Source organism: Lagenorhynchus albirostris, chromosome 3 (genome assembly GCF_949774975.1).
Source record: "Lagenorhynchus albirostris chromosome 3, mLagAlb1.1, whole genome shotgun sequence".
Lineage (NCBI taxonomy): Eukaryota > Metazoa > Chordata > Mammalia > Artiodactyla > Delphinidae > Lagenorhynchus > Lagenorhynchus albirostris.
The window spans coordinates 165,727,297-165,748,243 of record NC_083097.1 but is presented as its reverse complement, the minus strand read 5'-3'; the positions used below and the strand labels follow the sequence as shown (position 1 = coordinate 165,748,243).

General features: G+C 49.1%; 1 protein-coding gene across 1 annotated transcript in view; it reads left to right on the top strand.

Annotated features, from left to right (window-relative positions):
- ARHGEF18 (Rho/Rac guanine nucleotide exchange factor 18) overlaps positions 1-20,947 on the top strand; it is an 86,351-nt gene that overhangs the window by 16,353 nt on the left and 49,051 nt on the right. The window contains exons 5-10 of the mRNA XM_060145383.1: positions 106-220; positions 901-958; positions 1,291-1,335; positions 1,842-1,919; positions 2,844-2,946; positions 3,094-3,235. Of these exons, the coding sequence (XP_060001366.1) occupies positions 106-220; positions 901-958; positions 1,291-1,335; positions 1,842-1,919; positions 2,844-2,946; positions 3,094-3,235 (541 nt within the window). The remainder of the gene's footprint in view (positions 1-105; positions 221-900; positions 959-1,290; positions 1,336-1,841; positions 1,920-2,843; positions 2,947-3,093; positions 3,236-20,947) is intronic.

The window sequence follows — 20,947 nt, the reverse complement described above, 5'->3', positions numbered from 1 at the left end:
GGGGGCAGCCCCTGTCTGCAGCTGAAGGCTGGGGACCCTCGACCCGGCGAGCCTGCCTGCAGCCTGGGCTGTCTCCAGGCTTAGCGAGATGCTTATTCCCTGCAGGAATGTGACAGCCCCGAAAAAAGAGTGAGGTCACGGTCGGTTCCCGTGTCCTTCGATGAGATCAGCTCCCTGGAAATCTTTCCGGCTTTGGAAGTACCCACTCCAGCGGTTCAAGGTAGCCCAGGCTGGGGGTTTCCTTCATTCAAACCAAGTGGAGTAGGGGGTTTCTGCTGGAGGGTCCCCTGGATGGGGCTGGTGGAGGGGGCTTAGGGTCCCCTGGACAGGAACTGGGCAGAATGCTGAGGGGGTGGGGGGGATTCCTGCATCATATGCCCTTGCCCCCCCACCCCACCCCCCGCCCGCCCCGGGATCCTCCAGCCAAGGTGGACACAACACTGCAATGACCCGCAGGGCTCCCTCTTCTCCCTCTGACTCTGTCTCTTTCTTTATCTCCTTCTTTGTCTCTGAATCTCTATCTGAAGAGCTTGTGTCCCTCTGGTGTCAGACAGACCTACAGGCCAAACCGGAATCTACCACTTTCTAACAAGTCTCTAAGCCTCCTTAACCTTCTCACGGAGAAGGGGACAATTACTGTATCTCCTTAGGGTCGCTTGGAGGGTTCACTGACCGCATATGTGTAAAGCGTTTAGCCAGTCGTAAGCACTCATGACACGCCGGGGACACTTCCATCCCTGGCTCTCTGCCCTCTTTTCACCTCTCCTCCCTGAGAGTGGCAAGCCACATCTGGACAGCCTCCATTTCTGCAGGGGTGGGTTCAGGGGGCACCATGCCGGGCTGGTCCTGCCCCAGGGCCCCCTTCACGCCTGTGCCTCTTGGGGTGGGGGCTGATTCCAGGCCTGGATCCACCGGTGCTGGAGTGCATGGAAAAGGACCACGTGGAGCCAGATCATGTGTGAGTGTCCACCCCTGGGTCAGGGAGGGACCCCCTGGACAGCCAAGGAGTCAAGGCTTGGGGAGGAGGGAGGCAGGGTGTAGCATCATCACTGTCTGTAAGTGACCAGCCACTGTCCCCCTATAATAATCTCCATCTTCTCTACCACACCACCCTTCTCCCCGGAGAGGGACCCAGACCCCTCAGAAAGGTTCTCAACAGCATGGGGAGGGGCTGGGGACCCAGTTTAGCTGCTGCATCAGCACTCCGGACCGGGTCGGGCAATCACAGCTCGCCTTGGGGAATGTCTGTCATGTGGGGCAGCTGTGGGCTGTTTTTATCTGCCATTGCAGGCTAATTGTCCAGCAGGTGCTTCAAGAACTCCGACAGTACCATGGGTAAGTGGAAAGGGGGCTAGGTGTGAGGCAACAGGTATGTGAGGACAGAGGCGGAGGACAGGTGTAGGGGGAAGGTGTAGGGGGACAGGTATAGGAGTGAACAGGCATGGTGTGAAGACAAGGAGAAATGGGAGGAAAACGGTGACAGGAGAGGTGGGAGGACGCCCAGGTGTGGGAAAGGGCAGGATGCAGAAGCGAGCCGCCACCAGTCCGTGCACTACCTTTGTCCAAATGGGAAAAGGTACCTCTTTCCCAAAATACTGCCATCTGTTAGAAAAACGTCCTGACATGCAGATTTTGTTTGACCAAGACCTGTTATCACCCTCTGCTGGAAAACCCATCGCAATGACCATGTAAACAAGCCCACATGTGGAGGGATGGTGGGATCTCAGACATGGCACGGGGGGGCACACCTATCCACAGGAGCCCAGAGGGAGAGGGGCACGAGAGGGGGCATCTGCGGGAGGGAGGAAGGGCTGTTGTGTCTGTCCCCTCTGATCCTGCAGGGCCCGGGAGAGGGCTCGCTTGTCCATCAGCCCCGGAGGAGCCCACTCAAACCTCACCTGGTTTGAGTTCCTGTCCGAGTGAGTACGCAGAGTTGCTGGCGGGCTGCCACTGGATTCCCACAAGAGGTTACCGTGGGCCCTGAGCTGGGGGCCCCGTCCTCTCACTAGAACCATCAGGGCCATCAATGGTAGGGGTGGTAGGGGGGCTCCTCATATGCCCTGGGAGGGCAGAGGAGGGCTTCTTGGAGGAGGTGACAGCTTGAGCTGGATTCCGATGGAACAGTAGGAGTTCACCAATACGAAGAAATGAGGATGGGGAAAAGAAATCGGTGCCTTCCTCAGGAACGGTGTCGGGGTGGGGCTGGGAGGAGGGGAGGGAGGGGGGAGTCAGCAGAGGCCAGAACACACCTGGGAAGCACAGGAGCACAGCTCTGTGGTGAGCGATGATGGTGAGCACTGAGGGGTACAGACTGGAGGTACGGAATCTCCCTCCAGGGACTAGATTCTGTGGGGGCTGGGTTTCTTTGTCAATGACTTAGTACATATTTATTAAATGAGGGTATGCCAGCCATCCAGGAGAGGCACGATCTGGGGCTGGAGCATTGGATGGGAAGAGGGAAGCCGGGTTTGACAGATATCCCACAGGAAGAATGGGCAGGATTTTAGGCTGATGGAGATAGGAAGGGGGCATGAATCAGAGGGAGGAGACTGCGATGGACAGGGCCCATCAAGGGACCTCAAGTTGGAGACCATGTCACCTTCCCCTCTGCAAACCTGGTCCCCAAGGTTCCTGAAATCTGCAAACCTCTGTAAATGTTTGTTCAGTGAATGAGTGAGTGAGAGAAGGAGGGAGAGAGTTAGGGACCACAACAGGGGTGAAACAGGATGAAGGGGCCTCAGGGAGACAGATTCCGGGTGGATCCCAGAAGCGACCTGCAGGACTGGCTCAGAAGGGCCTTCTGGGTCTGCTGCGCTCTCCTCACCAAATTTTCTGGCCCTCAGGAGCGAGGACAGAGCGGGGAAGATGGAGAGAAGTGACAGGAGTGCCAGGGTGAAGCGCAGACTGAGTTCCCTCCGATGTCGAGTCACCAGGCAGAAGGAGAAGGTCAGGGGGCTGGGCCGGGGGTGGGGGTGGGGGGAATCCCCCTCTGCCTTCTGCTGCTTGTCAGGGTGCCCCTGGCTCCAGATCTCTATGCTTCGAGGCGAGACTGGATGCACAGGGCATTCTAAGGCCCACCTCTGTCCCCAACAGGGGAAGAGCCCAGTGCTTCTGAAAGACAAAGGACAGGATGCTCGAGAGCGGAAAGAATGTGTCAACGGGCACCAGCTGGCTCAAGGAACCTTCTCTGGCCACTCCAGCTGCCCGCTGTGTGGCAAACCTTTTCTGAACTCTGGTAAGTCCGGTGGCCCAGCCCATCCCCCTGGATGGCAGCCACTTCCTCTCCTTCACTTCCCCTAAATCATTCTCATGGTATCCTTCTCTCTTTGCATCCTCGTCCTATTTCACCCTTTCTAAGCTCGAACCAACCCTGGCTTCCTGGATGTTCACCAGGAATCCATCCCTAAGAGCAGGGACCATTTGGTTAGCTTGGGCGCCCCCCTCCCCGCCGCCGCCAAATTCCCTTTGAGTCTCAGCTTTCGTCGTTGCAAAAATCGTTTGGCAAAATCCAGACTCGGGCAGTATATTAGTTAGCTAGGGCTGCGTAACAAAGTAACACCATCTGGTTGGCTTAAACCACAGAAATGCATTGTCTCACAGTTCTGAAGAAGTTCGACATCAAGGTGTCAGCAGGGCCAGGCTTCCTCTGAAGGTGCTAGGGAAGGGTCCACCCCAGGTGTCTCTCCTGGCTTCTGGGATTCTGGTGGCTTGTGCCGGCAGAACTATAATCTTCACATGGCATTGTCCCTGGATGCCTGTCTACGTCTGAAATTCCCCCTTTCCTAAGGACGTCAGTCCCATTGTATTAGGGGCTGACCCTACCGTAGTATGATCTCACTGAACTAAATAAAATGGCAATGACCCTATTTCCAAATAAGACCACCTTCTGATGTACTGAGGGGGGTTAGGACTATAACATATGCATTGGGGTCGGTGGGGGGAGGCACGATCAGCCCGTAACAGGCAATTTCCTGCCTCCCGGGGCTGTCTGGGGGGTAATGGTGTCTGCTCAGGAAAAAGTACTGGGTTCCAGAGGCCTTGGAGGGAGATGACTCTGGCCTTTTCTGAGATTTAGCGTATCACCTTTTTGAAAACAAATCGGGCTTTGTAAGGGAGAGAGAAGAGGCACCGGCAACTGCTTGTTAGTTGCAAATTCAGGCTAGTGCAGGGTTCCTCAACCTTGGCCTAATGGCTATTTGAGGCCTAGTAATTCTTTGCTGGGGGAAGGGGGCTATTTTGTGCATTGGAGGACGTTGACCGGCATCCCTGGTCTCCACCTACTAGATACTTATTACCCCCCCATCCCATGGCTCATGACAACCAAAAATGTCTCTAGATGTGGCCAAGTGTCCCCTGGGGGCTAGGATTGTCCCCAGTGAGAATCACTGCAGAGGGCCGTAGAGAACTGGCCCCAGGATGGGCTGTGCCGTGAGAGCTGTCCCTCCACCTGCAGGGCAGCTGCCTCCCTGTGACCTGAGCCACAGGTTTTGCATTTCCTCCTTGCCCGGCCCCACACATGGGCATCTTCCTTCTTCCTGATTCCTCCCTCTTTCCGGAGCACTGTTTTTGCTGGTGGTGGGACTGTTGCCTGCTCTTCTCAGGGGTGTCGCCTTCGGAGCTTTCTCTGCATTGGAAGATTTCCAACCCGCTTTCTGAGACATGGCCTCAGTTTTCAGCTGAGGCCACCTGGGCTTTGCCAAGTCTTCAGCACCTTAAAGTCCTTTTAAGCAGCAGGTGACTTCCTGTTTCTGTTGACTTCCTACTCTCTTCTTCTGGGGGTCGGGGGTGAGGTCTGCTGGATACAGGGACTTCCCTGGAGGGCCAGGATCAAGCCCCCACGGAGCTGTATCTGAGGCATCAAATTCAAGGGGCAAGTGGGAGGTTGGCAGGAGGAAGAATGAGGTCAAAGATCCGGGACTGGGCCATGGACAGTACAGAAATGCATCCACGCTATAATGGCAGGGCTGAGTATTTTGCAGCACGTTCTCAAAGCCGAAAATATTTACCTTACAGCTCTTTATAGCCAAAGTTTGCCGATCCCCGAGCTAGCTTTCCCAGCAGCAAGGAAGACCCAGGGAAGTGACTTACAATAGCCAACAGATCAATGAACCCCTTACACATCTGACCTTGAAGATGAGGGTTCCAACAGGGACTCATTTCCTGAAGGTCACTTTACAATCACAGAAGACTTTGTACAAATAGAGAGTAACATTACCATACTGAGCAGATACAATATCCCAAACACCAAGTCCTTTAAACAGATTTCCTCATTAATCTTCACAACTCTGTAAGATAGGCACTAGTAGTCCCCCTTTCTACAGATGAGGAATCTGAGGCCCAGAGGAGTTAAGTTCTTGCCAAAGGTCACACAGCAGGGTCTGAACTCAGAGCCTGAGCCCCTGATCACCAATCCACTGCCACATGACGCCATTTAATATTTTTTTAACTTTTTTTTTTGATGTGGACCGTTTTTAAAGTTTTTATTGAATTTGTTACAATGTTGCTTCTGTTTTATGTTTTGGTTTTTTGGCCGCGAGGCATGTGGGATCTTAGCTCCCCGACCAGGGATCAACCCCGCACCCCCTGCAATGGAAGAGGAAGTCTTAACCACTGGAGCGCCAGAGAAGTCCCTATTTTTTGTTTAATAAAATTAATTTTTAATTCTTTTAGTTGTACCAAAGGCAAAATTTTATAGTTTAAAGGAAAATTAAGTTACAGGTACATGAAAACCAAAAGTTTAATATACCAAAGACACTCTGTTGTTTGACGCGCTTAATGTCAATATTTGGGGCAATTTTTAAGGTCTTCCCACCAAAAAACGGCATTAATAATAGCTCTGTACAATAATATTTAGAGTAATAGGAAGATGAAAACACTTTCATACCATATTTTTGCCAGCTGTTCTAAAGACAGCAAACACGTGCTCAGTTGGTTTTCCTTCGCTTTGAAATAAGCTACCGGTAATTCTAAACCAGGCAAAAATGTATTGTTGCTGGATGGAATACAAGCGGTCATCCTTGCAAAAATGTTTTGCAATGAGTCCTTGGCTTCTATGAAAGCCCTAAAATAGTAAACGAGAGACTAGAGTTTATTTTCAGATTCTGTGACTGGCTTCCAATAATCTTTTATCAGTAGACTTACAGGCAAAATACCAGGTACAAAGGATCAGATTCCATTCTTTGGTATAAGCATGAAACTGCTGTGGATTGCTGTCCGTGGCTAGCATAAAGCAACGAATTACCACGCATAAAGCAACGAATTACCACGCGTAGAATGCAATGCAAGGCAGGCAGGAGGGATAACTTAAATGTTTTGTTACTTCAAAAAGACCAGACCTGGGACTTGTAAGTGGAATCTTTTGCTGCATTTTGGCATTATACCCTAACTTAGGTTATACAACTATCTATCTGAGGACTCCCCTAACCCTCCAGTGGGCGGCAGATCCCTTTTCTCCCCGAAACTTTTCATTTTATTTTTTTAACTTTTTTTATTTTTCTTAATTTTTTTTTTTTTTTTTGGCTGCGCTGGGTGTTCATTGCTGCATGCGGGGTTTCTCTAGTTGCAGTGAGCAGGGTCTACTCTTCGTTGCGGTGCACAGGCTTCATTGCGGTGGCTTCTTTTGTTGCGGAGCACGGGCTCTAGAGCACGTGGACTTCCGTAGTTGTGGCTCGTGGGCTCTAGAGCGCAGGCTCAGTAGTTGTGGTGCTCGGGCTTAGTTGCTCCGCGGCATGTGGGATCTTCCCGGACCACGGCTCGAACCCGTGTCCCCAGCATTGGCAGGCGGATTCTTAACCACTGCACCACCAGGGAAGTACTTTCATTTTAGATTTACAGAAAAGTGCAGAGAGAGCCCCCTTACGTGGTTCACCTGGCTTCCCCTCATGTTAATATCTTATATGACCACAATATGTTTGTCACAATTTAGGAACCAACATTGGTACAGTACTATTAACCAAACTCCAGACTTAATTCAGATTTCACCAGTTTGGGGGTTTTTTTCCCATTAGTGTTCTCCTTCTGTTTCAGGATCCAATTCAGATACTACATTATCTTCAATCACCCTGTCTTCCCAGTCTCTCTGGTCTTTGAGGGTTTTTCTCCGTCTCTTCTTATTGTTCATGACCTTGACAGTCTTGAGAAATGTTACCCAGGTGTCTTGTACGATGTCCTTTAATCTGGGTTTGTCTGATGTTTTCTTATAATTAGAAAGGGGTTATGGATTTGGGGAACCTTCCTGGCTGATCAGATCGGGGGGACGTGCTATTGACGTGACATCCGTGGAGATGTTCACCTTGAACACCTGGTTAAGGTAACATCTGCCGGGTTACTATTTTTCCCGTTTCCCTACTCTCTTCTTTGGAAGCGAGTCCCTCAATCCAGCCTACACTCAGGAGGGCAGGAGTCAAGTTCCACCTCCTGGAAACATCATTTGACTTTCGGGACAACCCTTTGAGGTCAGGGAAGATTGGAGCTCGTGTCACAGAAATGATGTGGCTAGCACTCAGCATGGCCCCGGGTACTTACAGGCAATGGTAGCACCTACTGACATCATCATTATTTCTTGTTGTTGAGGAGGCAAAGCTAGCATCTAAATCACAGACCCTAACCCTGGGCTCTGACCACAGCCCCACACCTGTCTAAGGAAGCATGTGAGGCCAGAAAGGCTGTGTCTCGCTCCCAGCAGGTGGAGAGCAGGCACTGCCCAGGTATAATTCGTCACAAGCCTACCTCCCATCGCAGGTATTCAAAGCCAGATGTTACTGACTTAAGGAAACAGCCCCACAGTAAGTTAAACAGAACAGTGAATGAGTCACGCTCCAGGTAATTATGGAAGGTGCGTCTCCAGGGTAAAGCTGAGATGCTTTACCTAGAGACGAACCCCGCTGATGGAACACAATTCCAGACAGTCCTGTTCCTGGCCTTGACCTCTGAGGTCCCTCCGTGGTCTGACCCCGCCTACCCCTCCACCCTTCTCTCCCACTACTCAGCCATCGGGATTGCCCGCCGCCGCCACCCTGAAGTCTTGTGGCTGCCTGTGCCCATCACCTGCACCTTGCTCATTCAGCACTGTTCCTGGAACTCCCTCTGCCACATAACTCTTACTCACTCTCTAAAACAAAGCGAAGGGCCACCTCCCCAGGAAGCTGGCATTAGGTGACTGTAGGTTCTGAGCGTCTCTGAGGCCAATTGCTGTCAGCCAAGGGCCATTTTGTCCCCCTAAAGAACATTTGGCAATATCTGGAGACATTTTTGGCTGTCAGGATTAGCAGTGCTATTTGCATCTAATGGGAAGAGACCAGGGTTGCTCAATACCCTCTGATGCACAGAAGCCCCTGACGACAGAGAATTATCCAGCCCCCATTGTCATTAGTACCAAGACTGGGAAATGCAGCTATAGACATATAGCTCCTTAGCTCTTAGCAGAGTCCCTGGCCCATGATAAGGACTCAAAAGAATGCAGAAAATGGTTGGATGGATAAAAGGAAGACAAGAGATACCTCTCCTTCCTGACAGGCCCCTTGGAAAGGTTTTAGGGGAGAACTATGTCAACCTGAAGGTTTCTATAACCCAGGGGGCTATAGAAATAAGGCTCATGCCATTCTTCCTGCTTAGAATCGTCAATGGCTCCCCATTGCCTTTGGGATAAAGTCCAAAAGTCATAGCAATTCAGAGAGTGAACATTTACAGATCCATCGAGACCTCTGGGCTTCTGACCTCAGTTGGGGTGGGGTATCTGATGGCCTCAACTGGGGTGGGGTTCTTGCACTTCTGGGCTCCCCAACTCCCTGGACATGCTCCCTCTCTTGATCATGAAGCCTAAACTTAAAGTGAAGGCAGGTCACTTGGGAACTTTGCCACCCAGTTTCTGAACTGAGAGCTCTCAACCACAGATTGTGTGTGTTTTGAGGTGAGTTTGGTTTGACCTGGTTGAACAACTTGGGCCTTAGGTGAAAGGTGCTTGGCTTCTCTCCTGGTTCCTGCCCACCCCCTCCACTTATGGGGGACCTGGGTTAGACAAGAAGCCTCAGGACCCGGATGGCTGATGGCACCTGAGGGGTGCTGACACTTGGAGAGACATCTGGCGTGGCTACAGGTGTCTAAAAACATCTGTGTGGGGGTGTCTGGCATGTGTTTCAGACTCTGAACACCTGTTTGGGGGTATCTGATAGCATCTGTGTTGGAGGGTGTCTGAAAGTGTCCATGTGCGGTATGTTTCTGGGTGTTTCTGGGTGTCTGAAAGCCTGTTTGGGGGTGTCTGATGGCTCCTGGATGAAGGTGTCCAGTACTTTTGAGATATTTGGCGTGTTTTTCAGATTTTGAATAGTTTGGGGGCATTTAACAGACCTACGTGGGTGTCTGACCTATTTGAGGGTGCCTGAAAGCGAGTATCTGATGGCATCTGCCTGGGTGTCTGGTATGTGTTTGGGGTATCTGGTGGTACCTATACTGGGGTGTCTGGGACCACTTGAGAGATATATGACTCATTTTCCAAGATCTGTAATCTTCATTTCCTGTAATCTATGCTGCCACGTCTTCACAGGAGACAGCCCTGTTCTCTCCATTTCTCGTACTCTCCCCTCTCAAACTTCTCGTCCCCGGACTCATCCCCCTTAGATGTCCCCAAGCTTCCACTGTACCCCAACTCCCGCATCCAGACACCCCCAACTCCCCAAGCCGCCCCCCCCCAGTACCGCTATCTTCTCCCAGGAAACCCCTCCCGGTTCCGCTAATCACCCAGGCCCCCGTTGACCCCACAAAACGCCCCTCAATCCCGCTGATCTCTCCTTAAGATCCCCTCTAAGCGCCCCCCAGTCCCACAGATACCCCAGCGCCCCACTGACCCCCTCCCCAAAAAAGCCCCCCACCCCGCGGATTTCCCCTCAGGATCGCCCGTAGCCCCCTTGCTCCACTAACCCGCCCTTCAAGGATCACTCTCACCCTCCTCGCAAATACTCTTCAGTCCCCTCGCCCCGCGTAAACCCGAGCGAACGACCCCTGCCTGAGGCCCCAGGTACAGCTTCAACCCAAGTCCTTAGTTACCCGGACCCACCGATCCTCGCGGCCACGCCCCCTTCCGGGCCCACACCCTCTAGTCCGCCCTCCGGGGCGGAGCAGCGCGTGCGCACCTCGCCCGCGCGGCTTCCCGCTTCCGGCTCCGGGCTGAGGGCGGCAGTGGATCCCGGGAGGCCGGGCGGCAGAGGCGGCCGGGACGCTAACGAAGCTGCGGGCGGCGAGTGACCAGCGGGGGACCGAGGTGAGGCCGGTGGGGCGGGGCTGAGAAGAATGGGGTTCGGGCCCCGAGGAGGCGCCGTCGGGGCCCGGGGGCGGCGTCGGGCGCTGGACCCCCGGGGCTGCCTGGGCTTCGGGCCCGGCCCCCATGGGCTCGTCCAAACTGGCGGGCGGGTCCTGCAGTGCAGGCTGCCCCTTTCGTGCATGTGGGCTGTGGTTGGCGAATGCAGAGTGCAGACGATGCCCGCCGGTTCTGTCCGAGCCCCAGCGCTTGGGCGGTGCAGCCTCCGTGGTTCAGCCGGGAAAGGACACGGGTTCCAGGTTCTGGAGCTCCCCGGGGCAGGACCTGGGATGTGGCGATAACCATAAAAATACCCAGCACCGGGGGGACTTGAAGCCTCCGAGCAGCACTTATTCCGCGGAGCAGACGTCCTCCTGACAATTGATCGTTGGGGTAACAAAAACATACGAAGTGTGTGTGCTTTGGGTCTTTCTTAGTTCTCTCTCCAGTTTCTCTCTTATGGGAGAATTTAGATGGTGCGGTGCAGGAATGAGAGGCCCTTGGTCCTTGCACGGTTTGTTGTAGCTGTCCTCTTGTCTTTTCTACCTGGTGCTCTGTTGAGATCGAAGCGGTAGAAGAGATGGCTGGCCCGAGGGGTCAAAAGTGTTCGCGAAGTTTTACCACAGAAGCGAAGAACACAGCTTTTCCCCCTTTGCCTCCGTTCGGGGAGAGTGGAACTCCAGCCAGGAGCGAGGAAGGGCGGGTCCCTTCTTGTTGACCAGAGAGAGTTCAGGACAGGTGAACAGCCCTATGGCCAAGGGCGATCTGGGGATGATTTTGCAGGTATCCGGGTGAATGAGTAATTCTGGAGCTGTACGGAGAAGTGTCCAGAGCCCAGGCTTGAGTGTCAAATCAGATCTGGGTTCTGGTGCCAGTTTCCACCACTAAGTCTCAGTCTCCCCACCTTTAAACCGGGAATAAGGATTGGTTGGGGATTTGATGGGGTCATATGTGTAAGGTGCATGGCACAGCGCCTAGCATATGGTGAATGCTCAATAAATGTTATATACTCCGTGCATATGGTATGCCCCCAGGCCTGTATTTTAATTTTAATTTTTTTTTGAAGTACAGTTGATTTACAAAGCTGTGTTAGTTTCAGGTGTACAGCAGAGTGACTCAGTTATGTATATTCTTTTTCAGATTCTTTTCCATTATAGGTTATTACAAGATATTGAGTATAGTTCCCTGTGCTATACAGTAAGTCCTTGTTGTTTACCTGCTTCATATATAAACAGGTAAACAACAGGTGTGTATATGTTAATCCCAAATTCCTGGTTTATCCCCCACCCCCGCCATCCCCTTTGGTAACCATAAGTTTGTTTCCTATGTCTGTGAGTCTACTTCTGCCTCCTAGATAAGTTCATTTGTATCATTTTTTTTAGATTCCACATATAAATGATATGCGATATTTGTCTTTTTTTTAATGTTTATTTTATTTATTATTTATTTTTGGCTGTGTTGGGTCTTCGTTGCTGCGCACGGGCTTTCTCTAGTTGCGGCGAGCGGGCGCTACTCGTCATTGCAGTGCACGGGCTTCATTGTGGTGGCTTCTCTTGTTGCAGAGCATGGACTCTAGGCGCACGGGCTCAATAGTTGTGGCACACGGGCTCAGTAGTTGTGGCACACGGGCTCAGTAGTTGTGGCACACGGGCTCAGTTGCTCAGCGGCATGTGGGATCTTCCCGGACCAGGGTTCGAACCCGTGTCCCCTGCATTGGCAGGCGGATTCTTAACCACTGTGCCACCAGGGAAGCCCTGTCTTTCTCTTTCTGACTTACTTCACTTAAATATGATATTCTCTAGGTCCATCCCTGTTGCTGCAAATGGCATTATTTCTTCCTTCCTTCCTTCCTTCCTTCCTTCCATCCCAGGCCTGTATTTTTAAGTTGACATTCCAAGTAATAAAGAGTCTGGAAAGTTTGAGCATCTCGGTTGTTTGGACTGGGTCAGAGTTTTATGCTTTATCAGTAGCTTGCTAGCTCTATGGCTCAAGCCCTTTTGAGTGGGAAAGAAAAAAAAAAAGGTTGCTCTAAATCCAGTAAGAGCATACAGCCGGCGGGCATACTAAATTTAATTCTTGTAAATTTAACTTGTTTGGGGTTTGTATCGCTTATGTCCCTTTTCAATGGCATACCTGAGAGAAAGGAGAAAGGGATTCTTTGGTTCCTTTCTTTCTCTTTTTTCCTTCAGTCGACTTGAGAATGCCCCCACGCTGAAAGTTGTGGTGGCATGTACGTTGTTCCTGGCAGAAACTGTGGTATAATTTTCATTCTTGTCACACAGTAACGATTACAGCTGGCTGCAGGGCCCGTTGCCCATGTCACCAGCGCCCGGGACTAGGGCTGTGGTCACCAGCTGTGCCTCCCTGGGTGTTTACCTTCCACGTGTTTAGCATATTTCTGAGCCTTGTGTCAAGGTCTCCTTCATTTTTCTTCACTCATCCTGGGTCCTGTTTCCATTTCCTCAAATTCCATCGATGACTTTTTAAACACTTTCATCTAAACATTTTCATCGGGACTCTCTTAAGTCATTTTAAGCCCAGAGGTCTTTGTTACGTCCAGCCCAATCACTGTTTCTTTGTTAGTTAAACTTTACTTTTCCCCTGAAAGTGGCAAAGAGCCGCTCTGTTTTGAAAACCCTCTCTCCAGGTGCAAAACAATTCCAGTCACAGTTCTGGAGCGGCCGGTAGGAATTTTTTTGGAGGAGGAATGTGGCTGACGGGGGAGGGGTAGAGTGATTAAAATAATGTCCTTGTGGAAGTCTCAGGGAAAGGACCCCTGCAGCTATGCTCATTTTTTGTGTGGTTAAAATTGCCTTGGGTGTAAACTAAATTCTACTGGCGTTTCTCTGCTTTTGTTCTTAGGTAGATTCATAGTTTCCACCGAGATTAAAGTAGTGTTTGGTTACGTTCAAAGTAGCAAATACACAGCCGACTTGCCATCGTGTCTTGAAAAAATAATGTTCTAAAGGTTTAATTTAGAGTATTTACGGTTAACGCATTGTGGGTGGTTACATTTTATTTTATTTTGTTTTCATTTTTTTTTAATGGCTGCGTTTGTTGTTGCACGGGAGCTTTCTCTAGTTGCAGCAAGCAGGGGCTACTCATTGCAATGGCTTCTCGTGTTACGGATCACGGGCTCTAGGTGCACCGGCTTCAGTAGTTGAAGCATGCAGACTCAGTAGTTGCGCTGCATGGGCTCAGTAGTTGTGGCGCATGGGCTCAGTAGTTGTGGCGCACGGGCCTAGTTGCTTCGCGGCATGTGAGATTTTCCCAGAGCAGGGATCAAACCCGTGTCCCCTGCGTTGGCAGGCGGATTCTTAACCACTGTGCCACCAGGGAAACCCTTGACCTGTTTTAGACTTCAGACCTCCAGAACCAAAAGAGAATAGATTTCTGTTGTTCTCAGCCAGCGTTTGTGGTAGTTTGTTACAGAAGCAATAGGAAAATCGTGCACCTGGTTTTCCTTCTCATTTGACTTGGGAGCCTCCTATGCACACCCCTGCGCCATCTCATTTCCCTTTCCGTCTGTCCTTCTACCACGGAAGCTTCTAACATTCCAGGCTTTTTAACATTCCCCAGCAAGCCGCTGTCACCCCACCTTCGCTGACCTGCCCTGCAGCCCCTTCTCTGCACACACAGCCGTGAGCACCATGAACACAGAGGTGGCAGCAGGGAGCTCAGATCTGCTTCCGTGATATTGGAGGTGCAACTAAAACTCTCTAATCCTCAGTTTCCTGTCTATCAAATTAGAAACATAATACCACTCCTTATTTCCTAGGGTTGTCATTGCGTGTGGAGTGCTTCTGCAGTGTTTGCGTGTGTTCGTTCATTCCTTTATTAATTCATTCAGCAGATTATTACCTGGCACCCTCTGTGAACCAGGTCCTAGGGTTACAACAGCAAACACAACTTTGCTTTTTTTTTTTTAAATAACTTCTTTCATAACAAATATATATCTACATATATATACATATATATATATATATATATATATATATATATATATATATATATATAGTATTTTTCTTAAACGAAGTACAACCACAGTGGTCTCCTCCAGAAATCCGAGGCCCAATTATAAGTCACACCTGGTAAATCAGTGCTTCTAAATTTGTCACCAGGTTCCCCCTGCACCCCCTCCCCGCTTATGATCAGGAAGCTAAAACCTCCCTTGTGGTGTTTCTCCCTCTTCTAGAATATTCCCAGAGCTCTGATCAAAGGGGAAGGCCCCCAGCTTCCCCACCTGCTGGGGAGAGCTCTGCCATCCACAGGGTCAGCCATTCTGCTGCTGCTTTTTTTAATTGGGATATTATAATTCATATACCATAGCATTCACCCTTTTAAAGTGTATGAGTCAGTGGTTTTTAATATAGTCACAGAGTTGTGCAACCATCACCACTAATTCCAGAACATTCTCATCACTGGAAAAGGAAATCTCCTGCTCATTAGCAGTCACCCCCCATTTCCCTGTCCCCAGGCACAAATCTATTTCCTGTCTCTATGGATTTTGCCTGGACAACTGATCTCTAGTCAGTAAGCAGAGGGAATTGTCTGGCTGTCCAGTGGTTAAGACTCCGCGCTTCCACTGCAGGGGGCGCGGGTTCCATCCCTGGTCGGAGAACTAAGATCCCACATGCTGCAAGGCAAGGCCAAAAGATAAACAAACAAAAAGCAGGAACGGAGTTAAGGTGAAATCCAAAGGCCTTCTAGATGGTAAAACTAAACACTGTCCCCGGAGATTTTTAAAAACTGGGGTTGCTTTCCGTTGGTCTGGAAGGTTTGCCTTGTAGATGGGCCTGGATAGGGGGGCTTCTGGGACACTATTGTGTGTTTGGTTTTGACCACGATCATAATGAAAACTACCATTTTACACAGTGATGCCATAAGCATGCTCACACGTGCGCACACACACACACACACACACACACACACACACACACACACACACACACACACACACACACACACACACCATGGGATCCAAAGTTTTACTCTGGTAGTTTCTATTCTATTTTATTATAAGCTGTCTTCCCAGCTCATGAATGGGCCTGGTCCTCAACTGGTCCTCAATGTCAGAATGCCACACCGGGGTCCCAGTGCACCAGACGGTAAAAAAATGTTTAGAAAAGGATGAAGCACTTGGTGACACAATAACTCTGACTTTTGAGGAACTGTATTAGTTTCCTAGGGTTACTGTAACAAATGACTACAAAATGGGTGGTTTAAAATGACAGAAATATATTCTTTCGTGGTTCTGAAGGCCAGAAGTCTGAAATCAAGGTGTGTGCAGGGCCATTCTTCTTCAGAAGGCTTTAGGGAAGGATCCTTTCTTTTGATGGACTCTTTCAGCTTCTAGAGGTGGCCAGAGGCGATCTTTGGCTAGCTTTTTTTTTTTTTTAATTGAAATATAGTTGATTTACAATGTTGTATTAATTTCTACTATACAGGAAAGTGATTCAGTTATACATATATATACATTCTTTTTCATATTCTTTTCCATATGGTTTATCACAGGATATTGGATATAGTTCCCTGTGCTATACAGTAGGACCTTGTTGTTTATCCATCCTTCTGCCTCCATGTTTTTTTAAAAAATAAATTTATTTTATTTATTTTTATTTTTGGCTGCGTTGGGTCTTCATTGCTGCGTGCGGTTTTTCTCTAGTTGCGGCGAGCAGGGGCTACTTTTCGTTGCAGTGCTTCGAAATTGCGGTGGCTTCTCTTTTTTTTTTTTTTTTTTTTTTTGAGGTACGCGGGCCTCTCACTGTTGTGGCCTCTCCCGTTGTGGAGCACAGGCTCAGCAGCCATGGCGTGCAGGCTCAGCGGCCATGGCTCACAGGCCTAGCTGCTCCGCAGCATGTGGGATCTTCCTGGACCGGGGCACGAACCCGTGTCCCCTGCATTGGCAGGCGGACTCTCAACCACTGCGCCACCAGGGAAGCCCTGCGGTAGCTTCTCTTGTTGCAGAGCACAGGCTCTAGGCACATGGGCTCAGTAGTTGTGAAACGCAGGCTCAGTAGTTGTGGCACATGGGCTCAGTAGTTGTGACTCGCAGGCTCAGTAGTTGTGGCGCCCGGGCTTATTTGCTCTGCAGCATATGGAATCTTCCCGGACCAGGGCTCGAACCCGTGTCCCCTGCATTGGCAGGCAGATTCTTAACCACTGCGCCACCAGGGAAGCCCCTGCTTCCATCGTCACATGGCCTTCTCCTCTCTGTGTGTCTGTCTGTCTCTGTATCGGTGTGTCTCTCTGCGTCCAAATCTCCCTCTTCTTTCCCTTATAAAGACACCGTCCTTTGGATCTAGGAGGGCCCACCCTAAATCCAGGATGATCTCATCTTGAGATCCTTGACTTGATTACATCTGCAAAGACCCCGTTTCCAAATAAGGCCACATTCTGAGGTTCCGGGTGGACATGAATCTGGGGGGGGGACCCTATTCCACACCCCTCAGGAACTTTCTATTTCCAGTGATGTGTAAATGAGAACAAGTTTACAGGGGTTATTAGTACTTCATTCTTACACTCTTTAGAACACATTGTAATTTTCAGGTATTTTAAAGCTAAGCGTTGAACTTCGGCTCACTCTCAGGAACCCAGTAAGTAAGAAGAGGAAAGAGGAGATCTTCAGGAAAACTAGTTCCTTGTTGGCAGCTTCTAAATCTGAATCTGCTGTGAATATAATTTGCTACAAAGTATAAAGTGGTGCCTAATATGTTACAGTGGGTCAAAATGTTTGGCTAGTTGCCTGTACTCTGAATAAGTCCTCCTTCTCCGTGCGTTCAAATACCACCCTCATCAAATACACAACTCTTGTACCTTAGAGAGGGAGAAGAATGTTCCGTCTGCCTAGCCCTGCACCTCGCTTACATAAGTACATGAAAGTGTTTTCTTCCTGACCTTGAGACATGAGATATATTCAAATATATTCGAGCTCACACCGTGGCAGCACTGAAAGGAATACTAATGAAGGTTTTGCAAGGTTCTGGAATTTTCCTAATATAGGAGCCGGTTAGAGCTGGCATTCTTAGGACGGTGAGGACCTTGAGATGCTCAGAAACCCACCTCGTACCTGTTTGCTGCCAGCATGGGCTATTTCAGGGCTCTGGAATTCAGTAATGACTCCACACAGTTAAGCCACTTTGCTGCTTCCCTTATTCCATTCCCTTGTGTGTGTCGGGGATTAAAAATGGGAGCTTCCCATGCCCATGAGCCCTGCTGGGTGCATCTTGATTGCTGGGAATAGGCCCTTGTTTCCAAAACAAACCAACTAGATACAGTAGACCAGGGCTCAGCAGACTTTTTCTGTAAAGAGCCCGATAGTATATACTATAGTCTGCAGGTCACACAGCCTCGGTCACAGCTACCCAACTTGCTAAGGCAGCCCCAGACTACGTGGAAATAAGTGGGCATGGCTGGGAGTCAGTAAAATTTTATTTACAAAAACAGGTGGCTGGCCCACGGGCCAGAGTCTGCCACCCACCACAATAGACTCATGACTTTTCCTGTTCTCTTTCTAGGCCCATGACTCTGATCTTGTAAATTTGGCGAGGGACACAGGTGCAGGGGGGACAGGAGTTCCTCGCAGGTGTGAGTTTACACTGAGAACTCCCCATGGAGGGTCTCGCTAAGCCTCACCTACCCCTCAGACCATTTTGGCTGTCCTGTGACAGAAATGCAGCGCCCTTGAATAATTTCCCAGGCCATTGCAAGCAAACAGGTTTTGTTTTTTTTTTTCCTGGCATTGTAGGTGCAAGTTTTTCTTTCCTCCCTTCCGCCTTTAACAGAATGCTTTTTATCTGCTGAAAGAGAAACCCACTGGCCTCTGTCAAGTGTTTGATTTCCTCTGCCCTCCTTCCAGCCACCTCTGCTAACATTTGCTCTGTGTTTCCTGCATTGAAGGTTTTGAAAATAGTAATAATATATAATAAGGCCAGTTGGGGTTTTCTGGAAGATTTCAGATGTGTAGTAGCTACACCTGAATTAATCTTTTCAAAATCATCTGTTTTCATTGACATGTTTTTCAGTCATGTCATTTTGATTTCTGGACAGTCAGCTGAATTAACATAATTGTTTAAAACACGCCAGTGATGAAAAGCCGGCTGCCCTTCTTGGCGGGGCCTGAGGGGGTGGAATGGTTTTGCTGGGGCCAGTACAAGCATCTGGCCTCGTACTCAGAGGGACGAGAAATGCTTACCCACGAGGCATATGCTCCCTGTGGATGAGACTGAAGGTGCCTCCTTCCTGACACCAGAAAGTAGTGTGAAATGGAGCAAAGGGGAGTGGATAAGCTCTGGGACAAGCCTGGACAGCGCAGGGGTGTCTTCCTCATGTTCTTTCCCAGCTGTGTTCTTACCAAAGTGTCAAGGTCATACCTCTGTCCTCCCGACCAGATTTGCCCTTTTTCAACCTCATGTTGGAAGGCCATTTCCGTTGGTGGTCCATGTCATCCTTTAGGTGTGATTCTTACTAGTTTACTCTTTTTTTTTTAATCACTATAGAATTTCTTTTTAATTGAAGTATAGCTAATTTACAATATTGTGTTAGCTCCAGGTGTACAGCAAAGTGATTCAGAAATATATATGTGTGTGTGTGTGTGTGTGTGTGTGTGTGTGTGTGTGTGTGTGTGTGTGTATTCTTTTTCAGATTCTTTTCCATTATGGGTTATTACAAGATATCGTATAGTTCCCGGTGCTATACAGTAGGTCCTTGTTGTTTACCTGTTTTACATATAGTAGTGTGTATATGTTAATCCCAAACTCCTAATTTATCTCTCCTTCCCCCCCACTCTCCCCTTTGGTAACCATAAGTTTGTTTTCTATGTCTGTGAGTCTGTTTCTGTTTTGTAAATTAGATCCCTTGTATCATTTTTTTAGATTCCACGTATAAACAATATCATATGATATTTGTCTTTCTCTGTCTGGCTTACTTCACTTAGTATGATAATCTCTAGGTCCATCCATGTTGCTGCAAATGGCATTATTTCATTCTTTTTTATGACTGAGTAGTATTCTGTTTCATGTGTGTGTGTGTGTGTGTGTGTGTGTGTGTGTGTGTGTGTGTGTATCTCACATCTTCTTTATCCATTCATCTGTTGGTGGGCACTTGGGTTGCCATGTCCTGGCTATTGTAAATAGTGCTGCTGTGAACATTGGGGTGCATGCATCTTTTTGAATTAGACTTTTCTCTGGATATATGCCCAGGAGTGGGATTGCTGGATCATATGGTAACTACTAGTTTACTCTTGGTAAAAAGTTCCAGGGACACCCCCGCCTCCCTGCTCCCCCTCATGCAGTGGTTAAACTTGCTCATCAGAATGCCTCACAACACTAAACGGAGCGATTTTTTCCGCTTATTTCCATGAACCATCCTTGCCAAATGCTAAGGGAGCTCTGAGGAGTGAGCACCACAGGGTGCCTTCCAGGCCACTTACAGAACACTGTGGGGGTCCCTGGGTGTCGGAACCAGTTCCTCGACGAAGCTCTCAGGGTCCCAACCATCACGCAGGACAGCTGTCAGTAGAGGAGGAATGAAGCTCTTACGTGCTGTTTGAGTGTCTCCTGCAGCTCTAGTTTTGCTTTTTTTTTTTTTTAAGGAAACATTTTAACCATTTTTAAGCATAGATTCACATTGCTGTACACCCATCCCCTCCACCCATCTCCTGGACTTTCTCATCTTCCCAAATTCTGTCCCCATTAAACACTGACTCCCCAGGCCCCTGTCCCCCACCATTCTACTTTCTGCCTCTAAGAATTTGACTACCCTGAGTCCCTCGTATACATAAAATCATGCAGTATTTGTCCTTTTGTGACCGGCTTATTTCACGGAGCATGATGTCCTCACCCAGGTGTAGCAGGTGTGAGCATTTCCTTCCTTTTTAAGGTTGGATAACATTACATTTTACGGATATATCACATTTTGTTTATCCATTCATCTGTCAACGGACACTTGGGTTGCTTCCACCTTTTGAGTATTGTGAATCATGCTGCTATGAACATGGGTATGCAAGTATCTATTTGAGTCCCTGCTTTCAGTTCTTTCGGGTCCATACCCAGAAGTGGAATTGTTGGATCATATGGTAATTCTATGTTTGACTTTTCTGAGGAACTGCCACACTTTTCCATAGCAGCCGCACCATCTTGCATTCCCACCGGCAACACATGAGGATTCTAGTTCCTCTACATCCTCATCAACCCTTGTTATTTTCCATTGTACCATCCTAGTGGGTGTGAAGTGGCATCTCATTGTGGTTTTGATTTGCATTTTCCTGGCAGTAAGGATGTTGAGCATCTTTGCACGTGCTTATCGGCCATGTCTGTATCTCCTTTAGAGAAATGTCTATTCCCGCCCATTTTTGAATCAGATTGTTTGTTTTTAATGGTTAAGTGGTAAGACTTCTCTACACTCATTGCATCTGACACCAGAGGGTTGTAAGAACTTAAAAGCAAGTCTTAGATACCCATGACCTCTGACATCTCCAGGCATTCCACCAGAAGACTGGTGTCTGGTAAGTATGGTCCCAGGCCTGGGAAGGAAGCAGAAGAATTGGCCCAGGGCAGTCACCCAACTAGAGACCAGCCAACCCGCTGTCATCTCCCTGTCCCCCAGAAGAGTAGGTGATCAGAGCTGAAGTCATGAGCCTGAAAGCCAGCATGAATC